At 38.4% G+C, this 24,677-nt stretch overlaps 1 protein-coding gene across 1 annotated transcript in view; it reads left to right on the top strand.

Annotated features, from left to right (window-relative positions):
- Nucleotides 1-21,902, top strand: part of LOC149312473 (recombining binding protein suppressor of hairless-like) — a 43,862-nt gene extending 21,960 nt beyond the window's left edge. Inside the window, exons 2-11 of the mRNA XM_089524701.1 lie at nucleotides 6,257-6,295; nucleotides 7,806-7,901; nucleotides 8,530-8,695; nucleotides 11,455-11,629; nucleotides 13,777-13,914; nucleotides 14,049-14,161; nucleotides 14,867-15,007; nucleotides 17,226-17,381; nucleotides 19,965-20,068; nucleotides 21,063-21,902. Coding sequence (XP_089380827.1) covers nucleotides 6,257-6,295; nucleotides 7,806-7,901; nucleotides 8,530-8,695; nucleotides 11,455-11,629; nucleotides 13,777-13,914; nucleotides 14,049-14,161; nucleotides 14,867-15,007; nucleotides 17,226-17,381; nucleotides 19,965-20,068; nucleotides 21,063-21,378 — 1,444 coding nt within the window. The 3' untranslated portion in view covers nucleotides 21,379-21,902. The remainder of the gene's footprint in view (nucleotides 1-6,256; nucleotides 6,296-7,805; nucleotides 7,902-8,529; nucleotides 8,696-11,454; nucleotides 11,630-13,776; nucleotides 13,915-14,048; nucleotides 14,162-14,866; nucleotides 15,008-17,225; nucleotides 17,382-19,964; nucleotides 20,069-21,062) is intronic.
- Nucleotides 21,903-24,677: the final 2,775 nt, after the last annotated feature.

Raw genomic sequence — 24,677 nt, 5'->3', positions numbered from 1 at the left:
GAAGATGCTACAGTCTCCAATATTCAAAGGGCAGGCATCTGAGACCATTACCAGATGCTTTTTAGAAACAGTACTTAACATTGGAGGCAACTGGTAATGAGGAGTAATGAGAAAGGCGCCTGTGGAATCACTGGCCAAATTGGAAGTCACAAGAGAAGCAGTGCAAGACATTAAAGAACAATCTAGGGTGACTAAATTAGTGGTGAATTCCACGGTAGTAGTGGTGAATCTAGAGGGAAAGCATACCCTTTGTGGTAGATGACTTGTACTGTATTTTCCTGAGTTGTCCATGTGAGGTGTTCTTTTATTCAGCCTAGCAGATGATTGCTCTTGAAGACTTTTTTAGTGCAGTTTGAATCAACATGTTTAGTTTTAAAGTAAACCCTTTGAAGTAAATTCTGTGCAGAATGACTGGTACTTTTATGTGACAAGTTACTTGTGTGGGCCAGCTACACATTAAAAGTCCAGATGTTGTTGCATCAGTGGAGCCTAAATGTGTCCTGGTTCATAGGCATGGATGTCCATCTGCTTCACCATTGAGGTGCTTTTTTAATATCATTTGCTTATGTATGCAGGTATCCACACTTGGAACTTGTCACACTTCATCACATTTGATAGTGTAAATGCAGGAACGGTAGTGCATTGGCCCAGGAAATATTACCATGTTTCAGTGTATGTATAGCTTATGTTTCAGAGTACTGTATTATTTGAATATACCTGTAGTTACTATTTTTAGTTAAACCAGCTCAACCTAATGTGAGTGCCAACTCTGGGGATAAATGCCGGCTTCAGGGCTGAGTGGGGGCGTCACATCCATATGATGCTGCCCTGATGCTGCCGTCATGTCGTGCGCCCAACTGCACAGCAGGTGGTGTCACGATGCTCCTCTGGCACTGCATCCAGATGATGTAGCACTAAAGGAGCACCCAAAAGCCATGGTGCCCAGCAATTATGGTGCCCTTCCCATGGCACAAAAAGGAGCCACTTTTTGCAGCTCTAGTTTCCGCCGCAGAAAGGCCAGATCAGAGCCAAGATATTTAGTTGCCACGGCCCCAAGCCATCGTAGAAAGAGGTGGCTACAGGCTGCCCCTTAGGGACGGTCTGTTCAGCCCCTTAATCATGTAACCCAAAGATACTTTGCTGCTGTAGTTTTAGTCATACAATATATTTCAGAAGCTTTGCATAAGCAGGCTTTAAGGTGATTATTAATCATAAACCTTTTCAAAGTTGTACCATTATCTACTCTGCAATATCTGAAAACTGATCAACTCAGCCTGTTTTCATGGTCTTTTGCTAACAGCAGCACTTTGTCTTTTGGAAGAATTTGCTTGCAATATCACAGAATTTTCTGTCTGTTTCTTAAATTCTGCAGGATGTGAATTAATCACAAACTGCAGTTCCAAACCACCTTTTACTCCATCAAAACTCTTTCCTGTTGCCATCCTGTATCCCTTACAAGTGCATTGTCTCATCCCTTGATGAAATTGTTTTAAATTCATTTGAGAATTGAGCATCATATCTAATGAATATTCACCATTGTGCAATTTTTGCAGGGTTTTGTCTCCCATGTTGCTTGATTTTTTAAAAAAATGTTTTTCTCAGGTCCAAAACACACTGCAGAAGTAATCCAGTTTGAGACTACTTTTACTGTCTAGGCTGAGTGCTAGGGAATCTTGGGAATTGTAGTTTGTTGTGACAGAGGTGGCTAAATGTCTCACAAAACTATAGTTCCCAGAATTTTCTTGCATTGAGCCAGGGTGGTTAAAGTGGTCTGAAACTGGATTATTTCTGCAGTGTGTTTTGGACTTTTGACTCAGCCACCTCTCTATGACATGCACATCTCACTGTATTTCTTGGCCGGCCCTGTGAGTATGCAAAGGGATCTTGTAACACCTTTGAGACTAACTGAAAGAAAGAAGCTGGTGGGATGAGCTTTCATAGACATGAGACTATTTTGTTCATGCTTCCAGCTTCTTTCAGCTAGTCTCAAAGGTGCTACAAGATCCCTTGCATACTGATTTTCCAGAGTAACACAGCTATGTCGCTGAATGCAACTACTCTATGAGATTACCTATGCAGAATATCAAAGGGATTCCATTATTTAGGAAGGGGAACATTGTATGAAGTTAAGGCATTTTTAAGCCACAGCAAGCTGATGAACTAACTGAAATATTTGTCGTCTGATGGAGTTAGTAGAACTGGTAGTATAGCTACAGTGTTTTATTTCTGTATGGCTGTTATGACTTTTTAATTTTATTTTTCACTTTAACATTGATAAATAAAACATAGGTAAAGATGTGTTATCAGCTAAAGCTGGAGTAGTATTTCTGTGAAAATGGTGTTGGAACCTTCCATATTCATTCTTAGCTCTTTCCACCTTTCTTTCATTTTCTCATTATGGATTTCTCTGGATACATTATGGGATGATCGGAATATTCAGTGTGTTGCATGAGTAGCATTTGTGAATAATGGTGTGGAACTATGTGTGCCGTTTGTCAAAATTACGGCACATATGGCAAATTGACAAGTTTTAGAAAGAGTGTTCTTTCCGAGGTGCAGGGAATGCTTAGATTTGAGATGCTTGTCAGTTGACAATCTATTTCACCACAGTTTGGTATTGTAAAATATTCCATATATTCCATATAATCAAGCTCCAAACTCATGCTATTAGTATCAGATCATACCACAGCCTACTAGGCTGTGGTATGATCTGATACTAATAGCATGAGTTTGGAGCTTGATTATGTGCATGCACAAAGAAGTGCTGTTGTTCACAGTCTCATGTAAGGCTGAAAAATCTCAACATAGTTGGCATTTTTCCCCCCATCAGGTTGTGTCAGCATCTTAATACAGCCTTTCTTGCCAAGAACAAGAAAATTTGTGAATATTCTTTACATCTCTATTCCCCATATACAGCAGCTTACCCACTTGTATTGTTGTTATTATTTGTATCTCGCTCTTGCCCCAAAACTGGGACTCAGAGCAGCTTCACAATATTAAAAGAACAATGCAATTAAAAACGTAGAAAAGAGTTGTTTGTAGGGATGGAGCACAGGGGGAGAAAACCAAGAACACTTCCTCGAGCTCCTGGAAGAAAGAGAGGGTGTTAATACAGTAGAAATGATAACAGGAGTAAGAGCAGGACAGTGGAGGAAGATGGAAAGCTGATGGATGTGGGAGCAAGAAGGGGATCAGCAGCCAGGGAACAGACTTCTCTTCAGTTAGAGGGAAGAACCCTCCCCCTTGAGCAGTAGTGTGTACGTTGGTAATCATCTGTTCATGAGCAAGATGGGATATAGAATAGAAAGTTGAATATGAAAGTCAAAAGAAAAGATAGGCAAAGGGGTGAGGAGCTCTCTCTTACTTTCTGATCAATGAAATCTCCAGGCATTAAAGAAAAAGGAACTGGGTGTGAAGATTCCTTCGTTCTGGTCTAGTCCCAAAGCTTGTTCTCCACATTTCTCACACATGCATATTTCATCTAGCTGTCTCCTTATCCTGAAATTGGGTTCAGAAACCTCTTCTGCCACCCTCTCTCCTAATTAAGCCACATGGTCTATGCTTTCTTATTAGCCATCTGTTCTAACTATAGGCTGTTCTGAATTAGAATAGTTGCTTGAAGAGGAGGAGGAGGGAAGCAGTTATGCACAATGGTCAGTTCAGAGGCTTGATTCTACTGTGTGTGTTTCATTCTTAATCTTAAGGATGTATGTTTGGCCTGATGTCTTTGATTTATATGCTTACGTTTGGATTATGCATGTTTTAGTAGCTGTTGATAGCATGATTGTAGAAAGGCAGGAACATATACTGTCTGTGGACTGAAGAATCAGGTTCACCACTGAGTCATTGTATGTGGGTCTCACCCCAACAGCTCATGACATACACTGCACCTCGATGTCAGGAAAGGAGGTTTGGGTGGAACAGGACAAAGAAGCGTTTCATTCATGGACTCCTCAAAATAATACCCCTCACCCGCAATGTGGCAGTGGGTCACCTCCATGCTAGCAGGATAGTGAATGTGCTGTGGATTTTAGCCTGAACCTTAAATGAGCTGTTCAATGTGCTGAACACCATCCTCCAAATAGGATCAGCACTGGACAGTTCTCAGTAAATGTAAAAGATTTAAATTCAGGAATCAAAAGCAGAAAAACTGCACTAGAGAACATTAAGTGAACTTTTTTTTAGAGCCAGCATGGTGTAGTTGTTCGATCGTTGGAATAGGACTCTGGCGACCAGGGTTTGGTTCCCAGCTTGGTCATGAAACCCATTGGGGGACTTCGGACAGGTCACATGCTCTCAGCCTCAGGGAAAGTCAATGGCAAACTTCTCTGGACAAATCTTGCCAAGAAAACCCTTGATAGGGTCGGCATATGTTGAAAATGACTTGACAACAGTTTTTTTTTAAAAACAAGGAGTACATGATGAAGAGGGGAAGAATAAATACTAAATTTATTATGCAGCTTGTTCAACTACTAAAAATAGTAATGAACATTGTATAATGAGTAGGAGCGTGTGTAAGAGAGCTTGTTTTTGGGTGTCTGTGACACAAATATTAAATCATTCTGAAAAAATAAGGTTCTGTAGATGAACAGAAATACTTCTAGGAGATAGTTTTAATAGATTATATAATAAATTATTGTTTTTAAAAAGCTAGAACCTGGCTATTGCTTTTAGATAATTCCCAATGCCTTCTGTGTGAATTTCTTGGACATTCATGCCAATACTTTATTTTTTTCATCATATTTTATGATTTTATTTATTATGTGATGAAATATGTGTGTACATGCCTTCAAATCTCCTGTCGACTTCTGTTGATCCCATGGCTTTCATAGCATTTTCAAAGGCATGGAATACTCAGAGGGGGTTCTGCCAGTTCCTTGCTCTGAAATATATCCCATAGCACCTGGTTTTCATTGGTGGTTTTCTTTCGAATACGAAGTAGAACTGGACCCTACTTAGCTTCCAAGATCACATGGGATCTGGTGACTTTGGGGTATTAGGCTGTGTTCCAGAATATGGTCTGTGAGCCAAAATAATAGGACATGTGAGAATACAGAAAATCGCCATTCCATATCTTAAGTCCAGGACTGCAGTACTTAGCCACTTCCATGCCAGCGTATTTTAGTTAAAGGCTAAGTTCTTCCACTGTAATCCACAGTGAAATTGATTGGCCAGTGCCTTACATTTTGTACATTAGGTTCAAAGTAGATTTGAGATGATAATTCCACTTCTTAAAAGTACACACATATATCAATTAGTAGGAGATATATGTATATGCTGATTGTTGTCAGTACAATGATATGTGGAAGAGGTAGGTTAACCCTTTCCTCTGCTACTGTATCCTTAGGGGGGGGGGGGAATCACTCCCCTCTAGCCTATGAAAAAGACATGTTATAATAAACACACAGGGAGCTGATTTTCAGTGGGATTTCAGCAATAGAGGAGAGGTGTGTCCTTCCCTGCACCAGAGTCCTGATGAAAATGGATTTATTAAAAATTAAGCACTTCTTTTAAAGGCAGTAACAAATGTCTTTGTTTAGAATGGTTCTTAGAAAGTTGCACTGATGGATGAGATAGCCCTACGTTGCTTCTGATTCTATTTCTGCAGTGGCAAAAGCTGTTTCAAATGGTTAGCCTAGAGTGTGTGTTTGCGTATATGTGCCTTCAAATAGCCCGTCGACTTATGGTGACTCCATGACTTCCATAGTATTTTCTTGGGCAAGGAATACTCAGAGGTGGTTTGTCAATTCCTTTCTCTGAAATAAAGCCTAAATCGTCTCTATTTGTTGGCCGTCTCCCATCCAAGTACTGACCAGGGCTGATTCTGCTTGGCTTCTAAGATCAGATGGGATCTGGTGTGTTCAGGGTATTTAGTAATATTTTACAAATAACGGATAGTTTTTAGTCGAATATTCCTTTCTCTTATACTAATTATTTCATTTTTGAAAATACTAACAATGTTAACACTTAATAAGCAACATTTATCTTTTTGATTCAGACAGAAATTATAGTTTTAGAAAATATAGTAACAATATGAATTTTAATAACTTTGTTAAAAGTCTTTTAGACTTAAAGTTCTGTGTAAGAACAGCACACTCGTATGCCTTTTTTTAACTGAAATAAACTGTGTGTTGACTGTAAACACTTTACAAAGTTTAGAGGTCCAGAAAATGGTACATCAGAATTACATCCTTCTAAGACATTTAGCAGTGCAAAAGCTTGTTTAAAATGACTTCTTGTTTTGCTTCAATTGCAGGAAATTTGGTGAGCGACCTCCGGCTAAACGGCTCACTAGGTATGACTTGGCTTTTGTCTTATTAACTAGAGTGTAGTTTATGTAAATAGCACATGAGATAGAAAAACTGCTCTTGGAGCTGTTCCACATCAAACTACAGTGGGCAGTTTAGTGGCTTTATGTTACGGCACTAAAACTATCCAAATGAAAATCTAGGTATTTTGCTAATGGCTGAGCCTTCCTCCTAGTATTCTAATTATGTACATGCAGGGATTTCAAACCCCATGAGGAAGTACTTAACAATGCAGTCAGTCCAGGACCTGCATCCTGAAGTGGTGTGATCCAGGAAGAGTTTCATGATTTCATCTGGTGAGGTTGAAATCTAGATCGGAATATACTGTGGAGTTTTATTTTAAGGAAATCTTCCTTTCTGCTTCTATAATAAAGTCCATTTAAGCAAGGTCAGAGTAATTCTAATCACACTGCGTCACTTCTGAATTCAGTAGGTTTGGGGTTTTTTGCATCAAAAGTTGCTACACTAATTTATTGAAAATATTTATATACTGCTTTTGTAGTGCACAAAATGGGAAGCAATACTTAAGGCCCAATAATATGCAGGTGCACAACAGCCCATGAATGAAAACCTTACTTCTGTTTGGGACATTTACAACATCTTGAAACCATATGACCACAATGAGCATAGTGTATGAGATGCACAGCATTGATGTCCTTTTCTGTCTTCTAGAAACTTTTTAATGGACCTAGGCATTTAATTATGTTGGACTGCTTCTTACTTTCCCATTCAACTAGTGCACTCATTGAGGAAGAGAATGTGGACTTTTGAATATATGGGAATTTCTAACTGCTTGGCAGTAATAGCCCTTTTTATTACTTTAGTTTTTGCCTTGTATTGGTGTTGAAGGCCTAAATGCCCTAAAGGCACCAGATTCCATCTGATCTTGGAAGTTAAATAGGGTCAGCCAGGCTTTGTACTCAGCTGGGAGACTGCCAATGAATATGGGGTGCCATAGGTTATATTTCAGAGGAAAGAATTGACAAATCCACCTCTGAATATTTTTTGCTTAAGAAAATCCTATGATATGCATGAGGTCACCATAAGTCAACAGGTGATGTGAGGGTGTGTGCACACATGCACATACATGCACACACATAGGTGGTGAAATACCCATTCACCCTGTTCTTTAGTTATGTATAAATGAGAAAAAAATAATATTATTTCTGGGGAAACAGGACAATGTCAGAATCCAAGTAAGACTCCCCTTGTTCTCGGTGCCAAATTAGCATCTCCCTTTCTATTTTCTCAAATCCAGGAACATCAAACATCGCCATTCAGTAAGAATGACAAGCCAGCTGTTGGACATTTGAGGGATTTTTATTCAGAAATAGCTTACGGTCCACGCATTTGGATGCCTTATTCTGCCAAAATATTCTTAACTGCCAGAAATACAGACTGTTAATATGTGTGAATGTGTGTTCTGCCCTTCTTAGTTTCCAGTCAGCTTTTTAAAGTTACAAAACTATATTTGTTAATTGTACTTTTAATTCTTAGGGAAGCTATGAGAAACTATTTAAAAGAGCGTGGTGATCAAACTGTCTTAATCCTTCACGCAAAAGTTGCACAGAAATCTTACGGAAATGAAAAGAGGTAAGCCATACCATTAATGTCTTAGTGTTTTGCTCTTCTCAATTACAGGAAAACATGTGCATTAAAAATCATTGGGATTTTGTTACTCTGAAAGTTTAGGCAGCTAGAATATTGTTGACTTTTATTTTTAATCGTGTGCATGTGTGTGTTTAAAATACTGAAAAGAAAGTTGTTTGATTCTAACTTAGGCTCTAGTAGTTTGTGTGGAGCGCCATCTAGTGAACATATGTACATTTTGTTAGTGTTGAAATATTTGTCACCTAACAGTGTTAAAGTATTCCAGGTGAACAATGCTAAGAACAAATAAAACTTTTCTATACATTTGTTCATAAAATAGCCAATATATTTCGACTCACATCACATTGAATATTTAGAATGGAGATCATTATGGGGAGAAATTTAGATTTTTGCCAGTCAACATTTTTATTTTCTGAGGTGTTAAAGACTGTTGATAAATGCTAAAACCAGAAACCAGTTAGAAGTTTCAATAAACATGATCAGTAGTGTTATCTTTGAATATCTGCAGATCCTGTTTATATCATATAATTTATGCAGGTCACAGAATCTAAGAATTTTGTACATCTTTAAAAGCAAAAAGTGAGTCTAACCATTTGAATTTTACCTTCAGGTTTTTTTGCCCACCTCCCTGTGTCTATCTTATGGGCAGTGGGTGGAAGAAAAAAAAAGAGCAGATGGAACGGGATGGGTGCTCCGAACAAGAATCTCAACCATGCGCCTTTATTGGGATAGGAAACAGTGACCAAGAGATGCAGCAGTTAAATCTAGAAGGAAAGGTAGGAGGAGTTCAACTCTGTACTTCATGGACAAATTCATTTATGTATTGAAGGCCATCTTTTCAATTTTACACTTTTAACAGTTAACCAGTTGGACAGGGTAAACCCTTGAATATGGATTTCCCCATTCTTTCACATAAGTTACTGTCTTGCTATCTCTGTCAGTAAAATGATACATATTACAAGCAGTCCTTCTCTTATGCGGGGGATCCGTTCCAGAACCCCCCCATAAAAATGCGTAAGCTTGAGCCCCATTGGAAGTAATGGGGCTCATGCCCACTGTGCAGTGCCATGCGCACGCCACGGTCGCGTGCCACAATCACGTGCCACAGTCGTGTGCCCTGTTACTTCTTCCAGGGCACATGAGGCTTATTTCCGGCATGGCTTCCAGCATCTGCTGGAAGCCACATATGATGCGGGCGCACTGTACTGTATATACTCAACTAAAAGTCGAGAAATTTATGCCCAAAATTTGACCCCCAAACCTTAGGTCAGCGTATACACAGGTCAATGTGGGGATAGCCCGGCTGGAGAGAAGGAGGAAGGGAGGGCTCTGACCCTGGGCTGAGAGAAGCAGAAAGGGTGGGTTCTTCCCCCCTTCGAGCTTTTCCTCTGACCCTGAGCTGAGAGAAGGAGAAAGGGTGGGCTCTTCTCCAACCTCCCTAAGATTTACGCTCGACTTATCCACATCTCATGTCAGAATCCATAATTTTGGCCCCAAAACCTGACCTCAACTTATACATGAGGTCAACTTATACTCAAGTATATACGATAGTTGCCCAGAAGAATGATGGGTGGCTATGAGAAGTAAAGTATGAGTGTACATTTTTTCCTTTTTAAACATGCTGCCTGGATGCCTTCACAGACCCCATCAAACATTTTATTTGTTTTACTTTACCTGTATTTTAAGGCTTGCAGGTAGAGATACTTCTAAGAGTGTTCCAAATACTGTTATTTTGAACAAAAATGTGCCCAGATAATTTCTTTGCCCCGCGCCCCCCCCCCCCCTTTTAAAATTTCATAATTTAATAGCAATACATTTGTCAGGCTTTAAAAAGGTAATCCGAACCCTGAAATGTTTGAAAAGCACTCAAAAAGTTTAAAGCAATATGCTTAAACTTTATGAGGATACTTAATAGTATTGGTGGCAGATATACAGTATGATGGCTTAGGATGGTAGATATATTGCTTATTAATTTCCTTGCTATCCCTAGTTGTTGGGGGGATATATTATTCTAACTATTTAAAGTTCCTAATTGGAATCTTTTGTGATGTTTAAGTCATGGCTTTTCTCATGGAGGAGTTCATTGCTTGGGCAGCTTTCAAAAATAAAGTGGTGAACAGTGTTTTAGGATGATAAGCAATTACATGTTTTTTGGGGCTTGTTTATTTATAAGTTTGTTGGAAGAACTCTGCAGTCCAGCGCATGCCATAGGGCCCAGTTGCACTTTTTCATTGTGGATCATTAAGGAAATGGATTACATAACATTTAAAAAAAATCAACAGTGCACATAACAATAAATAAGGATTATTGGTTTATCCTGTTGTAGTATTAACAAACAAATAGGGTGATGCACTCAGCCCATTCTTTTCTGCTTCACATGGATGAATAAAGAAAGATAACCTATCATGATATCAGATCCCATGATACTCATACCTGTTGTAGTTAAAATTCTGATAATTTCATTGTCTTCCCTCCCTTTCCACAGCTCTTTTTTGTTTGGTATTTGTATTATTATTTTTTAAATGTTTAAGTGAAAAAAAATTTTTGAGGGAAATGTTTTGGTTTAAAAAAGCAGATTTATTTGTATGTTGCTCCAAACTGAAGCAGGATTCATAAGCTGACAGAAGATATTAGCTTCCTGCTGGTGTTTGGGAGAAACAAGTGTGTGGACAAAAAGTCTAGGGGGGATGAAAATAGGAAGCACAGTAATTTTATTAAGACAATATGTTGCAAGGGGATGCTAAAAGAATAAAAGGAATTAAAAAGCATAAGGTATATACAATCCTATAGGCAAAAAGGCTTATGCTGGCCTGTGAGCCACGCCCTAACAAACACAAGGCTAGTGTTACCAGTCAGTACTAGGCTTGAAAACTGCAAGAAGAAGGTGTCAAAACATACAATATGCCAGTGCAATGGCAGAAAAAATCCTTTACACCTCTCAGTAAAAAATTAAAAGGGATAGCACAGTACACTGTATCATATTTGCCCACACACTTGTTTGTTTTAGTTTAGGGCATCACCTCCCAGTTTTTCCTCAGCCCGTTTGGGAGAAACAAGCCAGAATTTCAGGTTTGGTCTTTATGTCATCAATTTCTGGTGAGCTTTACCTACCTTTTCAAGGAAAAAGAGTGATTATGACAGAAATTGAGGCTGCATTCAAGAATATGCTGCTCATTCACAGTGAACCAGAGCAAATCCTTTTCTGTGAACTTGCACATTATCTCCCTGGCTGTCTTGTGGAGAATCACACAGTCTTCTTAAAGACAGATTGAATGAGCAAGATGCAAAGGAGAAAACAGTTCACTTGTCTTTTCCCCATGTTGAAGGAGACAGAAGACATGTGTGTACTTGAGACTCAGACCAGTTCTCCATAGAACCTATTGACTTGAAACTACAGAAACTAACAATTTGGCACCTTAATCTCTTTTGCTATAGTTGTAGTAGACTCTCGTGAACTGATTCAGAATTTGGGTTTAAGTTTAATTTGGGATTTTATTGGGAAAATATAAATCTATCTGTCTTTCTTTATTCACAGAACTATTGCACAGCTAAAACCTTGTACATATCTGACTCTGACAAGCGAAAGCACTTCATGTTATCGGTGAAAATGTTTTATGGCAATAGCGACGATATTGGTGTATTCCTCAGTAAACGGATCAAAGTAATCTCCAAACCTTCTAAAAAGAAACAGTCCCTGAAAAATGCAGATTGTAAGTATTTGAAACTGACTTTGTGCTACACTGTATCATATTCCTTTGCATGTCATAGGTTTGGTAAGGGAAAAGAAACCGTTAAGCTTTCATCAGGGTGAGGAGTGGTTTAAAGAACTTATATTACAGTAGGATATTTTGAATGTGAAACTAAACTTGGCCTTGAACACTACAACAAGCACATATGTGACCTCCTTATTTACTTTTGAAAAGGTGATTTGTTGTCATCTGCCATCGCCACATTCTAGCATATACAAGCTGATGCCTATTTGCAAGATCATGTGATATTCCTTGGCTGTACCTATTTCAGGCAATAACGGAAAATTAATGTTTGACTGTTAACCCAGTTAAAATGCTCCATACATATTCAGAAGTACAGGGAGAATATTTTAGGCCAGCCTTTTCTGAACAACCCATTCTAGTTCAGTTTGTTGAGTGAATATTTTATATGGGAATATCTTCAAACATTTGTTGTCCCACCTGATCTGAAATGAACATCTCAACAGCGTACATCTCATAGGACTTATGCTTGGACTTCTTTGGTTCTGATTTAGACTGACTGTTTTGTATTTGTGAAAACACTCACTCTTTATCATTTAAAATGGCTTACAATCAACACTCTGCTAACAGAAAGAGGAAATAAGCTAATTAAGATATTCAGGCTTTCATACTTTTACATTACCAAGTTACGGAAAGACCAGGTAGAAGAGAAGAGCTACATGGCAGTTGATCTCTGTCATGCAAATGGACAGAACTGTGCTGTTTCACAACAAATCTTGCTGTTGCTTTCTCTGTTTATGCTTTGATATGCCAAGATGATATCTGCAAAGTTTTGTTGGTCAGCAAACCTGTAATTCTGTTTAATATGTTGCAGAGCCAAAGTGGGACTTCCCCTTTCTGCTTCACACTGCTCATAATAACATTTGAACCTGTATAGGTTGTATGTAATTGATGCTGCCTTTGTGTCTTGGGTCCCAAACAGAAAGACCAAACAGGCCACTGTTGGGGCATGACATTTACATAATGCATGTCCTGAATGCAGCTGGAAGGTGTGCCGAACCTGTCCCAGCCCAGAAGAGTCAGGCCAAAAGGAACGGGGGGAAATGCTTATTTTCTGCAACTTGGTTCAGGACCATGGTGGTGGCCCGTATTGTGACCAGGCCCATGTGGTTGCCATGGTCCTGCAGTGATCAGGGCAAGAGTTCCTTTTGTCCCGTTTGCTTGAGGCCTTGGTCACAGATGCTGTGAAAAAAATGAAAGGAAAAAAAAGACTAAGCAAAGTTGCAGATAAAGAAGCGACTTTGATATTTACATTGTTAGTACTTTGGGATGGGGGTTAACGAATGAGGTTTAAAGACAATGGTTGAATGGAATCCCTGGTATTGTAAGATGCTAGGATAACAAAAAGATGCCCAAAATTTTGCTGCTTTCATGTATTTCTGTTTCATTTTTTCCCCTCATAGGACTTAAAGAGATTCACATATGATGTCTTAGCTTAAGTACTGACCAGATTCAGAGCTGTTTAATTTCAATGTGAAAGAGAGTATGATGAAACAATTTTTGAGATTTGTGTTTGGACTTCAGAAAATAGCAATTAGTTGTAGATTTCTTGTGATCATGAAGGCCATCCAGTTCAACTCCCTTCCATGCAGGAACTCTCAATCAAAGCATCCCTCAAAAATTTATTTATTTATTTATTTATTTATTTATTTATTTATTTATTTATTTATGGTATTTATACCCTGCCCTTCAGCCCTAATGGCTATCAGAGCAGCTTACAATTATTATTTTTAATTAGACGGTTCCCTGCCCTCAGGCTTACAATCTAAAAGATGGCCATCCAGCCTCTGTTTAAAAACTTCCAAAAAAGGAGACTCCACCCCACTCTGAAGGAGTGTGTTCCAGTGTCAAACAGCTCTTACTGTCAGGAAGTTCCTCCTGATGTTCAGGTGGAATCTCTTTCCCTGTAGCTTGCATCTATTGTTCCCGGTCCTATTATCTGGAGCAGCAGAAAACAAGTTTGCTCCATCCTCAATATGATATTGCTATGACACACTCATTATATGCACAGCAGCATTCTTTGAACACCTTTCTGATACACAGTCCATTTAGAATAGCATATTTTAGTCTCTGTTTTCTTTTGCCAGTATGCATTGCATCAGGAACGAAAGTAGCACTGTTTAACAGACTCCGATCACAAACAGTCAGTACCAGATACTTACATGTGGAAGGAGGAAACTTCCATGCCAGTTCACAACAATGGGGAGCATTTTACATTCATCTCTGTAAGTAACATTTAAGTTATTGAAAATCCATACTTTTTGTTTGTGCTTTGTGCATGAATGAGTGTACTAGCCACAAAATTGCATTTGGAGTTTACTGATTTTCTGATCTATTAAAATATTTCTTTTCTTCGTAGTGGATGATGAGGAATCCGAAGGAGAAGAATTCACAGTGCGCGATGGCTACATTCATTATGGCCAGACTGTCAAACTTGTTTGTTCAGTTACTGGCATGGCACTCCCAAGACTGGTAAATTTAATTTGCTTTTTGTAATAGATTCTCCTTTAATCACAATTTTTAAGATGCTTATCTTGTTACCAAAAAAAAAAAAAAAAAAAAAAAAAAATAGAAAGCAGGGAATTGAGAGAAATTGAAAGCAGTGGAGATGGTAATTTATCTTCCAAAACTATAATCTGATCAAAAAATTATCACAGGATGGAACTTTGCTGTCTGTTTTGGCCTTCAGTTAGTTTTGTGTAAGATACAGTAATACAATACAGTGGAAGGCACTGTTGGAAAAGTTCAAATCCATGCTGTAGATTTATATTTGATATATTAAGTGCTTAAATTAAAACATTTCATATAATGATTTACTGGTTATCATGTTTAGGAGAATAAGCCGTGAGACAAGCATCAAATGTGATCTCTGCTATGAAGCTACTAGATGGTCCTTCTCTTGAATTCTAACCTTTTTTTCGTCATGGCAGCATATGAATAATAACATTGTCCATCCTGTAAATTACAAAAATGCTTTGAACATTTGGAAAAGCTTATACATTCAGAGTTTGATTTCTTAAAGCTCTACATACACAGAGTTGTATTAACTATCTTCAGTGCCTCTCACAGTTAAAATCAATCACTGTATTATTCATGCACTGAAAAGTGGCACTAAATCTGTACATTTCAGTGCTGAGAAATAGCATTTTAATTCTAAATGTGTACTTCTGCCTGCAGATAATTCGAAAAGTGGACAAACAGACTGCATTACTAGATGCAGATGATCCAGTGTCACAGCTCCATAAATGTGCATTCTACCTTAAAGACACTGAACGAATGTACTTGTGCCTTTCCCAAGAGCGAATTATCCAGTTCCAAGTGAGTTCCTTAACAAACTAGTAGTAGTGTGTCTTAGATTTATTTTCTTACAGCCATCCTCATCCAGGGATTAGAATACATGTATTTGCAGCTTCAAGCCCCATGGCTGTGGAAATTCCTCCTGATCCCAGTGGAGTATGGCAGTAGGCTCAGGCAATTATGAGATCCCAGGCGTGACTGGAGCTTGTCAGTTTTGAAGATGCTGAGGAAAAGGTCTTTGCTCATACTTTTACCTCTTCTCCACATTTAAGAGTAAATACTTCTTTCAGAAAACACCTTATTCCAGTCACAAGATAATCTTATTTTAGTCACCTACTATATCTCAGAGATAGTTACAAAAACCACTGTAGCTTTAAACTACTGCAGTCCTTCCAAGCAATCCACTACTTTACCTTAAAGCAATACTTCAGGGATCATTCCAGCTGACCCAAACACACAACTCTTAATTGAATCCCTGAATTCCTTCACTGATTCAGTGGATTCCACACTGGATCTCTCAACCCACACTGGATTTCCAAGATTCTCTGGATTTTCAACTCGCACAATTTACAGTCTGGGCATCAAGTTGCCAGCTGCCCACACAAAAGACATCTTTTTGGCTTTTCTTTAACCAAAAAGTCTTCTCACTGGATCAATTTGATCCCACCACTGGGTCAGTTGATCCCACCACTTGGCACCAGTTTGTGATAGGACCTTCTTTTTATACCTGAGGTTAGCTTTTACCTCTTCTCCATAGAAGACCTCTGTCCCTGACACCTGCCCTGCTTTTACCCTTTTAACCCTCTCCCTAAGTGTATAAGGGCCAGGGTCCTGAGTATCTTCCCCAAACCAGTTCCATTGTTTATAATGTCTAGAATTCACTCAGACAGACCTCTGTTATGAAACACAAACAGTAACTTTATTAAATAACATGACACAATAAGGTATCTTAAGTGGGTTATTTCAGCTTAGTGTGGTTACATAACATACACTTGCAAGCTTATCACTGTCCTCTCTGGACTTCCTTAAGTGACTCCCTCTCCTAGTCAGTATCCCTCTCTGATTCTCACTGACCCCCACTCAGATTCCTTTTCTGACCCATTGAGAAACCTCCTGCCTTTATACCTTCTAATTCCCCTGCAGCTCTCCCCCCATCCTGCCCAGTCTGCGCTGCCATGGTACCTGCTACTGGCACGTGCTCCTTACCTTGCCGTGTTTTCAATCCTACTGACTGTTTAGACAATGCAGGCTAAAACCCCAGGGCTCCCCTGTCACCATGCCTGGTGTGGAAATGGTGCGCCTGGCTGCACCCACATGGTTGGGTGCTCCATTTCCACATCAGACATGTTGACGGGGGGCTTCTCAGTAGGAGCAACGGTGCAGCAAGGTAAAGAACGTGAGGGGCTGGTTCCATGGCAGACTAGGGTAAAACTGATCGGGCTAGATCCAGTGGATTCATGTCTGGTTTGCCAGGATCCTACCCAATGCTGGTCCTGGGGTTTTGACCTGCATCGTTTAAAAAAGATGATGTGAGACTGGGGGAACATAGTCCCTTTGGCCCATGTAGACAACCACCAAATGAACTTTTCTTAAATGAGGGATATGGTTGTGAGTTTTTGTTTGTTTGTTTTTTGGATGTGAAAACAAAGCTGGACAGTAAACAAGGAAACAAGCAAGAAGCTAAGAAAATGAAGAGGTATAGACAGATAAGAGTTAAAGGATATATTTAAGGAACATCTAATAGATATAGGGACTACTAGAAAATGGGAAAAATAAATGTACAGTAGTTAAGGACAATAGAGAATAGTGAGACAGATAGAAGTATTACTCAGTGAAAGACAAATTCAGACTTATAAGCTAGGAAAAGAAACTGGAAAGACTGTAAGAACAGGAGGTAATGAGTGAGGAATGAAAGTTAAGTTAAATGGATGAATAAGATATGATGTAGATATTATAAATATCAGAATTTTGTATGCTTGTCTGTATGTTTTTATATATTGTGTTGTAAGAGTTGTGTATGTTCAAGTAATAATTAATAAAAACATTTAAAAAAAAAGAGGTATATGGTTGGCATGAGTAAGGCATGCAAAGAAAATTGCCCAATCCCCCAAACAAAATATTCATGACATTAGCTACCTGTAATGTTTTATAGTCTAAAAGGGCTATTCCCCAGCTTAATCGTTATGTATCTTATACGAGGCACTGTCAGTAACGTCTGATACTATTTTTCTTGAAAAAGGCCACTCCATGCCCCAAAGAACCAAATAAAGAAATGATTAATGATGGAGCTTCATGGACAATCATTAGCACAGATAAAGCAGAATATACATTTTATGAGGGAATGGGACCTGTCTATGCTCCAGTAACACCTGTGCCTGTTGTGGAAAGTCTGCAGGTAAGTAATTCCTCATTCTACTTGAAAACTATTGCCAAGACATAATATTCAGTGGAAAACAAACCAGCATTTATGTATGAATAAGCCATACTGATATCCACATATAGTTTTACTCTGGTAATGAGCTCCCTTTCCACTGTGCACATAGCAGATTACAAAACCTGAGCCTATTAGATGGTATGGGAGCTCAGCATGGACATTTATTTAACGATAAGTGACATGCCTTATGTCTTCTTCATGTTTTTCCCATATTCATACGTGGAATCAGAGATGTGTAGATAAAGAAACAAATTACTTTTTAAAATGTGGTCTTTTATTACTCATTATTACAACTCGGAAAAGCTACAAGTTTGCAGCAGCCACTGCTAATTCTGGATCTATTTTTCTTTATTTGTGCTTTTGGGATTGCTTGTGTCACTTTCCCCACTTGTCTGTCACAGTGATTAGGACAGCATATATTGTTTCTAAAGAATTTGAGAGAAACCCCTATGGATCCAGTCAGTGATTACTCTTCCTTTTTATCTTCAATAGTTCTGTGCGGTAGGGCACACTGAGGGTATGCAAGTGATCTCAAGATCTGTGGTCAGTTATATGGTTGATCTGGGTTACTTTGGATCAGGAGTGGGCAAAGTACAGCTTGTGAGCCACATGCAGTCCCCATTTTTATTTTTATTTTTTGGCACCACAGGGCTTCCTAGAGGTCAAACTCTAATTCTTTTGCCATGATTTTTGCATTTTAGGTCAAGAAAAGGCCCTTTAAAAAATAAAGGAAAAATTTCCAATCATTTTCTGTTCTTAAAAAAGGCCTTTCTTAGATAGGGACAAATTTTGGGACAGTGGTGGTAGATGCAGCCCTCCAAAGTCTCATACATACTGTGACCTTGATATTAGTGTGGTTCCGTAGTGTCCCACAATTGTCCACTATGGGACTAAGGCAGTGCTTCTCAATTATTTTCTGTCATGCCCCCCCTAGGAAGAAGAAAACATTTCGCGCACTCCGCGCGACTGTAAATAGTATCATTTGTCTATAAAATTGTTATAAGTACACCTCTGCATAACAGAGCCTCGCGCCCCCCTTTATGGAGCCTCGCACCCCCCCTAGGGGGCCCGCCCCACTATTTGAGAAAGGCTGGACTAAGGTTTAAAACAAATTGTAGTTCCAGCAGAGATGGAGACATTGAATCCATTGCTGAATAGTAACTCAACACTTGTTGAAATCTCCTTGATTCAGTAAGTCTGCTCCAGTTAGCACTAGCAACTGATCAGCCCCGAGTCAAATGCTCTGCACATGATATGCTAGCCATAATGTTAAACCATAGTTTAGCATTACAAGAACAAGCCACTAGGGTGGTACACTCTCTTCGTTGCAGCCAGAAGGAGCAGGTTGTGTTCTTTTAGATTGCCCACAGTGAAATATATCACTTTAACTTTAAATTCAGATTAGCTGTAGTTTGTTCTGAAATGAAGAATTTTGGAATACATGCTTTTGAGGTTAATATTAATGGTTATTTGTCAATTTGGATGGCATGGCAAGCTGCAGTAAATCTAAAAATTGGAGCAGTTTTCAGAATATGGGAGTCTGTAAGTCTAGCAGGAATCTAGCTTTTTCCCATAACAGCAGTTTAGTGCTATGGCTGAACCAGGCCATTGGTGTTTGATTACATTGATTTGTCACAGGGGTTTGCAAATAGACTTTTTAAAGAACTGAGAAAGAAGTGACTGTTAACATTTCTCAAAAACGAGGCTTAAATATTTTGCAGTATATTTTGCAGGAGTTTTTTTTTTTTAAATTTGGACATTTGAATCAATACAGTGTGTGTGTTGACACAGCTGCAGAGAGGTAAAATAACAAATCTCCTTTTATGTCCCTTGAAAAGACTGATAAAAAAGAAGCCAGTGTCCTAGCCAGAAATAATAACATGGTCCTCTAGATGTTGTTGAAGAGCATGTTCTAGAATTCCTCACCATTGACTGTGTGGACTAGGGCTGATGGGAGCTGCAGTCCAGCAACACCAGGACAGCTACATAATTCCCACATCTGTCATAGATTTATCATTCAAGAGAAAAATCCATCAGTGATACCTTTATTGGCCAACTGAAACAAATGTGATTTAAAGTGTCTTCTTGTATTGTATAGGTCTGAATTTTTTAAGTGTGACTCAGTTTTATCTTTGTATAAAAATGGACATTCTGATACAGTCGGCCCTTCTTATACACTGATTTTTTATACACGGATTTAAGCATACACGGTTTGAAAATGTTACAAAAAAGTATAAATTTACCTTGATTTTCCATTTTTTATAAGGGACACCATTTTGCTATGTCATTATATGTAATGGGACTTGAGCATACACGGATTTTGTTATACACGGGAGATCTTGGAACCAAACCCCAGCGTATAACAGGGGTCCACTGTATTTTTACATGCTGTAATTTTGTAACTGTATTTAGTATTCTATTGATATGGTCAGCTGACTAATCAATACACTTTTTGTTGTGTATTTTTCAATTGAATTTTTTTAGATTTTCTTTTCTTTCTCCCCTAGTTAATATATTTTACATTTTGTTTACTTTCTTCCCTAGTTAAATGGTGGTGGGGATGTAGCAATGCTGGAACTAACTGGGCAGAACTTCACTCCAAATTTACGTGTCTGGTTTGGGGATGTGGAAGCTGAAACAATGTACAGGTATGATGTTATCCGTGGGAATTTAAAGTAATAGTTTAAGAACATTTTCTTGTAGTTTGAACTCAGTAAAGACAAAATCTGTTAACTACTTATATGTCAGTTTTAGCTAATTAATCATTTAAACTTGAATAATCAATAACCAAATTTAAAAACCAGCCCATAGGAGGCTTTTTGGAGGCAGATTACAAATTAGGGATTTATATTTAAAATGTTCTACATTCTCTAACAAAAACTAAAATAGTCAAAAGCAAACAATTGTGAGCTTCATTTTTATCCTATTAATTAAAATTGTCTCCCAAATATAAGATTAGAAAGTACTTTGCAGTTGCTCTCCTGTGCAGTTTTCTGCGATTTGAATACTATGAGATTTAATACTGAGTAAATGGCATTGGATTGCATTATAAATGTATAAAAGCTGGTGGCTGTCATAAAGGTCTAATGCATGGCTTCAGGTACGCTTTGCTTCTGTGATACCATGGAACATGCTTAGAATGTGGTACTGGAAATACAGTTAGGCTTCCTGAATTCTGGCTGTTGTCATTATGCTTCCTTAAAATCAGTTGTTATGCTTATAGTAAAAAAAGATAAGCACCCTATTTCTTCTGAACAATAGCTTCAGAAATCTCTCACAGAGATGGCCAAGATATCAAGTGGATGGGGATTTTTACATGAGACCTTACCTCTCTACCCCATTTCTTTTACACACACACACACACACACACACACACACACACACACTCTAAGAGAATTATTTCATTCTCCAATTTGTATTAGAGAGGAATGAGAGGAACTGCAAATCTCTTTACTTGATATAATTTATACTTATTAGAGAATTCATCTGAATTTTTGATACAGAATTTGAATTGCTATGGTTCAGAATTCATTCCCATTTCATGGGAATATCCACAATATGCTTGTGTTTTTTTTTTGGGGGGGGGGGAGTGGGGAATAGAAGTATTGGAAAGCTAATGCTTTTATTTTGCCTCTTCCCCAGGTGTGCGGAGAGCATGCTGTGTGTCGTTCCTGACATTTCTGCATTCCGGGAAGGCTGGAGGTGGGTCCGTCAGCCAGTCCAAGTTCCTGTCACATTGGTCCGCAATGATGGCATAATCTACTCTACTAGCCTTACCTTTACATATACACCAGAGCCAGGGCCCCGACCCCACTGCAGCGCTGCTGGAGCAATCTTCAGAGCCAGTTCAAGTCTTCTGGCATCCAGTGAAACAAACACAAACCGCGAGGGAAGTTACGCAAATGTCAGCACAAACCCAACCAACGTCACATCGTCAGCGGCAACAGTAGTTTCCTAACCACTGCTCTTTATGAAGAACTTCTTAAAAACTGACATTCAAGTGCTTCAAACAACAGAACTGAACCATTTTTGTGGGTTCGTGGGAAAAACCTCTTCAATGCTCTTTGAACATTTATCACCTACAAGTGCTGATCTTAGTAGAAGCCACAACATAAAAAAAATACAAGGGGATAAATGTCCCTTTATTCAGAATCTATTTTTAGTTGTCTCTTTAAAAATGGGCACGAAACTAAAAGAAAAAGAAAACGTGGCTGGGATAAAAAGTTGAACTAGTAAACATGGAATATGGACATAACTTAGTTTTTATGGACCAAGGAACACTTTAGTATAAAAGGTACATTTTCACCATGCCTTTTTGTATCACAACATATAGTATGCTTTTGTTACCAAATAGTTTATATTTTATTTTTTCCCCTTCTCCGAGCATTTGCTCTGAAGTATATTCAGGTTCCAGGCCTGACCATGCTTGTATAATCTAATTACCATACTCTTCCAGTTTTTAATATATATATATCTATCTATATATATATATATATATTTGGTCTGTGGCTGGAACTGTTGCATTTTTTTAAACTGAAGTCTTGTGACTTTTTATGAACTGAATTTTTGTTTTTATTTTCAGCGAGTAGAACCTTGTAAAGGCCAGCATATTTTTTTTTTAAGATTATATGAAGTTTGTGCAAAAGCTTTAAAAAATGCCTCTGCCTTGCCTGCAATACATGCAATGTATGTTAACTTTAGAGCTCCTTTCCCATCATTGTGGATAGTTCTTTCTATGTGTTTCTTTTTAAAGTATTTATAGTGTTGCGTCATGAGGTTTTTAACATTACAAATGTGGCCTCTTGTGCAGTTACCCAAACTGCTCATTCTGCTGGGGTAAGTTGGTGTTTTGAAGGGTTCTCCCCTTCGTTCCACAGACAGTACATGCATCTGGACATATTTTCAGGATTTCTTCAGGTTGGCTTTTTTATTTTATAATTATTATTTTTGCTAATCTTGTACATAATTGGCTATCAAGTGTAAGTTAAATATGTGTGTGATTTTTTTTTCCTCTTCTTCATGTGGACTTTTTCCAATAACTTCATTTGGCAGCATGTTTTTTTTTCTCAGCGTATGACATTCTTCTTGAAGCATTGGCCATAGTCAGGGAGTACTAGGTGCATCTTTTCATTGGGAGCCATCATAAACTACCATGGCTATCCTTGGGCTTTCGGCCCCCTTAAAGAAGTAAACTTTTGTATAATATTCTCCCCCCTCCCCTTCTGAGTGTGAAGTGATTGTACAGTGTAATGATAGTACTTAGTAATGGTTGGTTGTAAAAGCACTGGTGTGAACTATTCTCTTCCCTCTTTTTCTTCCTTGCCAACAGTGTAGTGCAGTTTTCAAGATTTCAAATTTTCAAATTGCACATTAACTAAAGGTCAGTTTACACACGGCTTTCTTCTCTCTGGTCATTTTGGAAAGTTCCTTGTGGAAAGCTCCATAGGATTGTCTGTGAATGAGTCCAATATAGCCAGGATTTTACGAGCCCCCTCACAGATGGGTAACTGATTTTTTTATTTCCTGCTAATTCTTTGTGTCGTATCCGCTGACACAGTGGAGGGTTTCTTACCTTTTAGGAGTAGCTTTTCTGAGTGCAAAATTCCCTGTACAAAGGAGTTCTCCAGAGTATGTGTTAGCTGTTAGGTTCACCTGCTCTATAATCCCAGGAGTCTGAGTGACCGAGAATTGTTTGATAATTAGGTGGCACATAAATGAAACATACATTGGATCAATTCACAAGGTTGTCCTTCCACCTGGATCTTGTTGGAATGATTGCTAGACTCCACTATTGTAAGAGGAAAAAGTGTCTAATTTGGTCCTTGAATTGCACTAGGTAGCTGTCAGTAGGACTTTCGCTTGGAACTCATATTCCACCTCCTACCCTCCTCTTAAAAGATTGAAATGATATACAGTTGTCCCTCCATATTTGCTAGGGTTAGGGGAACAAGACCCCCATGAATATGGGAAAACCGCAAATAACAAAAACACTGTTTTTACCTGAGAGGACACCTCTCTAGGAATCTCTAGGTCCTCCAGTGCAACTCTGTGGTCAGTGTCCAACATACACTGACCATAGGATGGCACAGGAGTAGCTACAAATGGTCTTTCAGTGCAACTTTTAATTAAAATTGACCACAGAGTTGCACTGGAGGACCTAGACAGTCCTAGAGAGAACGTATTAATGAAATTCGTGAATAATCAAATCCGCAAATATCAAAGCCGCAAATATGGAGGGATGACTGTATTTCCAATTTGTTTGCAAGTGCAGAACAACATTCATTTAGTAGGGTACAGTCCCAATATACAATACCTCCTTCCTTGCTTCCTTAAAGAAGAAATTGGAATTTTCAGTAAATCTTCACAGTTCCATAAACGAGATACAGCTCAGTGGCTAATATGAAACACTGGAATACACAGATCTGAAACTTTTGTGACTTTCACCAAATCTTCAGTTTTAAATCACCAGCGCTGTTGATAAGTGTCTTTTTAGTAGATTGTTTCTTTTCCATTGGAGACTGTATAGTTAAAGGAAGATTACAGCTACTGAAAATATTTAGTATAAAACGTTTAAGTCAGTGCCACTGTCTTAAAGCATATTTTTATTTCCCGCAATAGGCCTTTATATCTGCTGTCTTTTCATACGGTTTAATATTTTCCCCAACCACATAGTTGCAAGCTGCTAGCTCTTAATACTAGCTCGTTACTGCCTTGCCTCATCTCTTTTTTCATTGACCAAGGGCAGGATTCATTGTGGCCTTATCTAGTTTAAGCTGTTCACTGGCATTTACTTGCAAGCCTGTGTATTTGTGTCTGTTTAATTTTCTCCCTATTGTAATGTGGCGAGAATCCCTCCACAGTGTATGTTAAAGATAATTGAATATTCTGTAGTACTGTTTGACTTGTGAGCTATTAACCTTTCTCTGACTATTTTTGGGATCAAAATGAATTAGTGTTCTGGGTTTTCCTTAATTTCGGGGAACTAATTATCACATACACAGTTGATTAAAACTGTTACAAGCCGTTCACCTTTCTCAGAATATGTTAGTAGACCTTTCAGATCCCTCCAAACATATTTCTGCATCCTTGTGTTGACTTTTTTTTTTTTTTTGCATATAACTGCATCTGAGTCTATTTAAATCTCTTTGCCATCCATTCCTTAATGGCATATACTCAATGTTTGTAATTCTTAAGGGATCTAGTAGATAACATATTTACTTTCTTTTTTAGCTTTCCTCTACACTACAATTGAGGGAG

The sequence above is a fragment of the Sceloporus occidentalis genome, unplaced genomic scaffold (genome assembly GCF_023333645.1).
Source record: "Sceloporus occidentalis isolate IW3139 unplaced genomic scaffold, rSceOcc1.0.p SCAF_5, whole genome shotgun sequence".
In the NCBI taxonomy this organism is placed as follows: domain Eukaryota; kingdom Metazoa; phylum Chordata; class Lepidosauria; order Squamata; family Phrynosomatidae; genus Sceloporus; species Sceloporus occidentalis.
The sequence above is the reverse complement of the archived record's forward strand: the minus strand, read 5'-3'. Positions and strand labels throughout refer to the sequence as shown.